The sequence below is a fragment of the Berghia stephanieae genome, chromosome 12 (genome assembly GCF_034508935.2).
Source record: "Berghia stephanieae isolate SIO BIC M18660-M18661 chromosome 12, UCSD_Bste_1.3, whole genome shotgun sequence".
NCBI lineage: Eukaryota > Metazoa > Mollusca > Gastropoda > Nudibranchia > Aeolidiidae > Berghia > Berghia stephanieae.
The window spans coordinates 7568130-7576513 of NC_088371.1; the positions used below are offsets into that span (position 1 = coordinate 7568130).

Here is an 8384-nt window from a genome sequence, read left to right on the forward strand (position 1 = left end):
ATATTTTGAATCTTTTTTATGATTCTGTAGCAGGTTTGTACTCTTTTTATCTTTATCATAATTAATTATCAATTGTATCTCCCCCCCCCCCCCCCCCTTTCTTCTACCCAATCCCCTTCCTACCCCAGAGTGACGGGATTGCCCAGACACAACTCTTGGCCACTCAACACAGCAAAGAGGCAATCAGAAATGCCCAGGCCTTGACCGACTCGGAGGCCAGACAGGGGCTTATACGTCTGGCACAGATTCTTCTGGAAAGGAAACATTAGTTACAAATACACTTGTTGCTTTTTTTCTTTTTTTTTTTAAAATTTGCTGCTGATTTAGTTGTTTAATTAGTTCAGCTTAGATAGAAATAATTAGATTTGAGTTTCTTAGCAGTCGGCGTACAGAAGATAAATGCTGATACTTGTACAATACTCGCTGTATTTTGGCTCGCTGAATTCCATCATGCTCTTCAATACGACACACTAGAGCTGTGTGACCAAATTTATCTATTTAATATATTGTTAATTCCCATGAGCATCGGATTGTGGCATGCTCTGATTCTAGCATGATTTTTGGTTTTTCCCCCGAGACTGGTAGAAGTATTCAGCGAGAGCTGTGCTATTTAAGGCAGCACCTAACTTAATGTCGTTTTTTTTTCTTCTGTTTTATATGATAGAAATAGGCAGTTATTTAATTATACTATTTTAAAGATAATGACAAAATTTCGAGTTTGTTGTTTTTTGTCTTGTTTTTTATTTTTTTAGAATATTCATGACTTTAATTTTGAGAGTATCAACTGATTAATCATATTCAGAGGATGAGAGACTGGTTACAAAAGTACCGAAGGAGCAGCTTCTAATAGAAAAGAAAGATAAATACTTGCTTATTACAGTGTACAAATTTGATGTTGCATTAGGGTAGATCACGATAGAGGAATGGCTTAGATCTTGGGACTTTTCGAAATGGTATCCGTGGTGATTGTATACAAGATTATTCCACTGTAAGCTTGAAGATTAGCTAACATGTTTGTCCAAAACAATAGACATACCGTCAAGTGTGTAATTTAAATCTAAACTGACATGTAATGAATAAGACTTTTTACCACTATATTGGTAAATTAGCTGTTATGTTGCTCTTTCTCAAAATGAAAAAAAAAAATGAAAAAATTGGTAATTTTTGGAGTCACCACAAAGTTTTCTTGTGTAAGTGAGGAATGGAAATTATCAAAGATTAAGACCATGTTACACCGTGATGTCATTGCAACAAGATGATTTAGGAATTCTGTATTTGAAATGTTACATTTGACTATTTTATCAAACAGAAACTGAACTCGAGAAAGTATTCGTATTTTGCAATTTTACTGACGTATTCCCATCTCTCCATGTGGAGAATAGAACATACGGATCTTCTACAGGCTGTCCTGTTGAATGTAACAGTAAAGGCCTAAGTCCATTATGCAAACCCCTTTTTTTTTCCTTCTCTGTCTCATGTGTCATCCTTTCCATGTTTCTCTTCGTTTTTGTAATTGTAGAATTTATAATTTCACTTATCATCACATATTGACTGAATATGCTATTATGTTTTCTTATGATAAATAAGCCACATATGTCTTGAGTTGTTTGATTTATATACCGATAAGATTTTAGTGGCGAGCTGGATTTATACCAATAAGATTTTAGTGGCGAGCTTGATTTATACTGATAAGATTTTAGTGGCGAGCTAAATCTTAATTTTTTAAAATTTGTTGTTAATATTACCATGTAATATTATATAATTTGCAAACGTCTCCGAAATATTTTTGCTTTTTTACGAAAAGTTATTAAATATTATTAAATATTTGTATAAGTTTTTTTTTTTTTCACCTCTGAATAGACACATTTTAATATTATTTACGGAAGTTGTAAGCATTGTCATTTTGTGTACATTGGACTAATTATGCAATCGCCAGATAACAGTTCTCACTTAATCTTTTATTTTTCTCAAAACCAAACGTGATGAGGTAAATGCCATTTCACTAACTCAAGTCTATAACAATAACAACAACAATCATGATTGTCAACACTGTCAAAGTGCATCTGTACAAGCACCATATCGTCGTTGATTTCACATATTTTTGTAAGAGACGAGTTTCAAATTCTATCATATCATGAATAAAGAAAAAGTATCGACAATCATGATTCGTCCCTCCAAATAAAATTCCTCCCTTTTGCTGTACTAGTTTTATTTTTTATATATATATATATGTGACCCATCACATCAAAATGGTTGTATGTCAGGATGAACCTGGTGGTTAAAATTGAATTCTAAGATCATTTTGCACTTTTTTAGTTTTAAAAAAAAGGGGCCATCAGTGAAGACTTTGAGTTACTCCCCTTGGCTTCAGGTACGTCTGCATCTAATCTCTCTCCTTGGCTTTCCTCTTAGTAGCCTCCCAGGTGAGGCCTGTCACCTTCAATTCTATGGTCAGTAAGCGCCTTCGTGTCTGTTCCGTCAGAGAGGAGAGGCAGTTGGTTTTTTTTTTTCTAAACTTCATACAAATTGACACCGTTCCCAAGCCTGGCACATCCAATTGTGAGGAGGAGGAGGAGGGGGTTGCTCGTTGGGCCAGCAACTCAACATGGTAAAAAAAAAAAAAAAGAACAAAGCTCGAGAAACCAACCAGAAAAGCCACAAACCTGAGGCACTCATAACATGGCAGCACAGAAAGGACTGAGAGGAATGGCGAATCTGGACAGCCCAATGTGTCAAAGACATTCATAACATGGCAGTACAGGAAGGACTGAGAGGAATGGCGAATCTGGACAGCCCAATGTGTCAAAGACATTCATAACAAGGCAGCACAGGAAGGACTGAGAGGAATGGCGAATCTGGACAGCCCAATGTGTCAAAGACATTCATAACATGGCAGCACAGGAAGGACTGAGAGGAATGGCGAATCTGGACGGCCCAATGTGTCAAAGACATTCATAACATGGCAGCACAGGAAGGACTGAGAGGAATGGCGAATCTGGACAGCCCAATGTGTCAAAGACATTCATAACATGGCAGCACAGGAAGGACTGAGAGGAATGGCGAATCTGGATGGCCCAATGTGTCAAAGACATTCATAACATGGCAGCACAGGAAGGACTGAGAGGAATGGCGAATCTGGACTGCCCAATGTGTCAAAGACATTCATAACATGGCAGCACAGGAAGGACTGAGAGGATTGGCGAATCTGGACAGCCCAATGTGTCAAAGACATTCATAACATGGCAACACAGGAAGGACTGAGAGGAATGGCGAATCTGGACAGCCCAATGTGTCAAAGACATTCATAACATGGCAGCACAGGAAGGACTGAGAGGAATGGTGAATCTGGACAGCCCAATGTATCAAAGACATTCATAACATGGCAGCACAGGAAGGACTGAGAGGAATGGCGAATCTGGACAGCCCAATGTGTCAAAGACATTCATAACATGGCAGCACAGGAAGGACTAAGAGGAATGGCGAATCTGGACAGCCCAATGTGTCAAAGACATTCATAACATGGCAGCACAGGAAGGACTAAGAGGAATGGCGAATCTGGACGGCCCAATGTGTCAAAGACATTCATAACATGGCAGCACAGGAAGGACTGAGAGGAATGGCGAATCTGGACGGCCCAATGTGTCAAAGACATTCATAACATGGCAGCACAGGGCTGAGAGGAATGGCGAATCTGGACGGCCCAATGTGTCACAACGCATTCATAATATTGCAGCAGAGGACAGAGATGGCAGCCCAGTGTGTCAAAGACATTCATAATATTGCAGCACAGGACTGAGAGGAATGGCGAATCTGGACAGCCCAATGTGTCACAAGGTACGGAAGGAACTAAAGTCTAAGGTTATACTACTTATCTTTCCAAATTTGATCATAAGTTGGATTTGAAACTCAATTGTCTCCGTTTGGTTCATTCCTACATAATACCACATTGACAGGATGAGTTGCATATTTGGTCTTTATTTTTTTTTTCCAAATATTTGAGTTAAAAGATTCCCTTTTGTCTTGTATGTGTGAGAGAGCATGTTTGTTTGTTTGTGTGTCGTTTGTTTGTCTGTGTGTTTTTACATAGATTTTCAATGCAGAGTTTTAATCCTATTAATTGTTGATCTTATACCTTTTTTGTGTCAGAGTGTTTACTGCTTGCCAGATAAAACCATTTGTGCGTTTGTGTCGTGATTGAGTGGGTGTGTGTGTTTTTGTGCGCATTTGTGTGTGCATGTTTTGGAGGTCGAAAGGGAAATTGAATATCTGTAATAAATGAGTCTATTTTGTGCACTTTGTGTAGATTTATCATAATTTGCCTTACTTTTAATAAGCTTTTTTTTTTACATATTTTATAATGATAATGACAATGCTGGTGTTGATGATGATTACAGAAACAGTATGTGACTTGTTGATGAGAAAATATTGTTGAAATCCATTCTGTATGAAGATACGTTGGCATGTAGGGATAGATATTTTGCTTATCATAAAATCATGAATATTGATAGTTATATATATTATGTGAGCGTACGAAACCCATTGGTCCCTACCTCTCTTAGTGGGCAGGGAGGTACCTGCTGTGCCTTCTATCTCCCTGTAACTGTTTTCCCAATTGCTTTCTGTCTTTGACTTGAAATTGAAATGAGATTACTTAGTTTTGTCCTGACCTTGGCCAGAGTCGTTGGCTGGGAGGGAAACAGCTGGTTATAGTTTTGGGAGATGATTTTTTCCCTTGCAAATCATCTCTCTGTTATGCACTGTTATTTTTTTTATTTTTAACAAATGATTTGTAAACATTTGAGTGTGTTACTCTTAGTATGATCCTGTGCTTGTGTCTGGGTGAGACATTTAGGTAATCTCAAACTAAGTACACTGATAGTGTGCTCTCGGAATTTACATCTCTCCCCTATTTAAACTAATTCCCCTTTGTCTCACATTTCTTGGGTGCTTTAATTGTAATTCTAGAACTTTTTACTATCCCAATTTCTTCCTTTTTACTGGCGCTGAAATGACCTCAATGTGTTGCAAGCGCTGTAAAACCCTTAAAAACAAAAACAAACAAACCCATTGGCTTAGAAATATTAATATCAAGGCGAGGTGGGATTCCTGACCTCCCATAGTGGGCAGGAAAGTCACTTATTGTGTCTTCTATACCTCTATGTCTGTTTTCCAACTTGCTTTCTGTCTTTGTCTTTGAATGGGATTAACTTGGTTTTGCTGTTATTCCTCTTAGTCGATCCTGTGCTTGTGTTTGGATGAGACTTTTAGGTGATCTCAAAGTACACTGATGGTGTGCACTTGGAATCTATATCTGTTCCCTAATTGAACCAATTCTCCTTTGTCTTACTCGTCCTAGTATGCTTTTAAGTAAATCTAGAATTTTCTGACTATTCTATTTTCTTCCTTTTTACTGGCGCTGAAATGGCCCGAATGTGTTGCAAGTGCCTTAATACCCTAAAAAACAAACATATATCGAGGTGGTTCAGATGCTACAAAATGGATTTATAGTATTAATATATTATTATATATAAATATATATAATATATATAAATATATAATATATATATTATATATATATTTTATATATATAATTATATATTTATATTTATTATTATATTTATATATTATATATAATATATATATATAATATATATATATATTATATATTATATATTTATATTATATTATATATATTTATATATATATATTTATATATATATTTATATATATATTATATATATATAATATATATATATATATATATATCATACTGGAAATGTATTCGATCTCCTCAATAAAACATAAAAACTTAAACCCAAGTCTCTTTTATATAATATATATATATATATATATAAGAGACTTGGGTTTAAGTTTTTATGTTTTATTGAGGAGATCGAATACATTTCCAGTATGACAAGAATGGGGATCATTTGCTCGTGTCATTTTACATACATTTTGGTGATATCAGCACTTAGGGGAAAATGACGATAAAAGTCCACACGAGGCAGATACATTGATTTTATATTTAAGAGTACTGGCTGGATTCTGGCATGTTCTGCAACATGGCATGCTGGAGCTGGGTGATCGAATTTTATCTAGGTACCTTAGTCATAGCCTCCCATGAGCATAGGATTTTGGCACGCTTGGATTCCATGACGCTTTTTGGCTTCTTTTACAAGAGAGTGCTAGTGACAAAACATATTACGGAGATCACGCTTTTTGGCTTCTTACAAGAGAGGGCTTGTGACAAAACATATTACGGAGTGTCTATTCGTCCCTAAGTACATATTTTGGTCAAAATTCTAGCCGTACTTCATTGCTTATGCAAATGAGGTAGACGTGAATTAAGTACACTGACTGAAACTGACAGGATAGGCCTTGTTCACCTTCATAACTATTTTTTTATGTCAGAGTGTCAGTATATGGCTTGCCAACATATTATTTCACATATCTCCTCATTTTAACTGACATACACATAACATTGTTATGACTCGATAGGTCATATTTATTTGAATTTGAAACAGTATAATGTAAACCCTCCCTCAGTATATTCCAATCACCTGCTAAACTGAATACTGAATAGGGGGAAGTACATAATATATTTTGATACTGGAGTTCAACGCTCAGACAGTTATTGGCCTATGTGTGCGGCTATGTGGTCTTGTGGTATGACACTCAATCCGGATCGGAAGGTCTTGAGTTCGAGCCTCACTCGGCGCATAGTTGAGTCCTTGGAAAAGGTTATTTACTCACATTCTCTCACCGTACTCTGGTGTAAAATGAGTAGCTGGCCGTTAACAGCGTTGTCTCTGTTCGAAAAATATTGTAATATCGCCTAACACGCGTCATGTCTCATTCTACATGTTACGTGTTGCTGTTGGTCAGGGACCCCTTGTAAAGCGCTTTGAGCACATTTAGTGGATATTGCGCTTTATAAAAGCTCAGTTTTTTTTTTAAATATACGTGTTAGTGTAAAAGTTCAGTAAATTGTTTTGCCTTCTGAATTGGCAACCCTGTTAAAAGTCACGGTTAAAATTATATTTTATTATTATGCATCCAGTCATCTCAACAAAATAACTGAGACTGTCATGTGTTCTGGATGTGAATGGAATGGAAGACTGGGTGAACTTCGAAATATTTTAATTAAACAATCAGTGATTTATTTTTTTGATTTACAAATTATGGACTTTGATTTCGGTCATTATTTCTCTGTATTGTTTTGTTGAGGTGAGAGGAACCTACTCAGAATAATTGGGATTTTTTAAAAAGTAGTCCTAAAGAGCCTTAATGTCCATGGAGTCAGAATTTATCCCAGTTTCTAATGGACAGTAAGCGGGCAGGGAGGTACATACTGTGTCTTCTATCCCCTTATATCTGTTTTCCAACATGCTTTCTGTCTTTGTCTTTGAATGGGATTACTTGGTTTTTTCCTGGCTGGGAGGGAAACAGTCGAATGCATAGTTATTGTTTTGGGAGATGATATTTTTTTTCCTTGTAACTCATCTCTCTGTTATGCACTGTATTATGCTTTCTTTATATTATATATGATTTGTAAAACATTCGAGTGTGTTCCTCTTAGCAGGGCGGGTGATTGGATGGGAGCATCACCCTTGAATCATATACCTATGATGTTTGCATGGGTGTACGATCCGATAGTGATGTCGTTTCTTTTTCTCTTTACTAGCCTATCCTGCTTCTTTGGTTTGTGATTGTATTTTTGACAGGGGATATTTTTTTTCTGTAAATCTTCTGCCTGTTTGTTCTTGGTTATTTATAATTTAGCTTATGATATCTTTAGGTTATGATTTTGATTTACATTTGTACTATATTTGTTAGATTGCTTGTTTTTTTTGTTTCAGCGATCTCTCATATAACCTCAATTGTGTTGGAAGAGACCTAAAGCAACAAACAAACAAACAAACCTCTTAGCAGGGACCTGTGCTTGTGTCTGGATGAGACTTTTAGTGATCTCAAACTAAGTACTTTGATAGAGTGCTTTTGGAATCTACACCTGTTTCTTATTTGAACCAATTCCCCTTTGTCTTCCCTTTTCTTTGGGTGCTTTATTGTAATTCTAGAACTTTTTACTTTCCCATTTTCTTCCTTTTTACTGGCGCTGATATGACCTTAATGTGTTGCAAGCGCCTGCAAGCGCCGTAAAACCCTTAAAAACAAAACAAACAAACAAACAATGGACAGTAACAATTGCATGCTACCATTTGGATAGGATGGTTGTCTATTGCAAAGATTTTTCCGGCAGATCTGACAGATCCGGATTACTCAATCACTTTTACAAAGAAAACGGTAGGGGGGAGGGGGGGGGGTCTTTAAAAAAATGAGCATTTATATATCCGCTAAGCGTGCTTGAAGCGCTTTACAAGGGG

At 36.5% G+C, this 8384-nt stretch overlaps 1 protein-coding gene across 1 annotated transcript; it reads left to right on the forward strand.

Annotated features, from left to right (window-relative positions):
- Positions 1 to 128: 128 nt before the first annotated feature.
- LOC144958329 (all trans-polyprenyl-diphosphate synthase PDSS1-like) lies at positions 129 to 4507 on the forward strand (the record flags this gene model as incomplete). Its single annotated transcript, XM_078890236.1, is given in 1 exon segment — positions 129 to 4507. A coding segment is annotated over 1 exon segment (141 nt), but the record flags the coding sequence as incomplete, so codon positions are not given.
- Positions 4508 to 8384: the final 3877 nt, after the last annotated feature.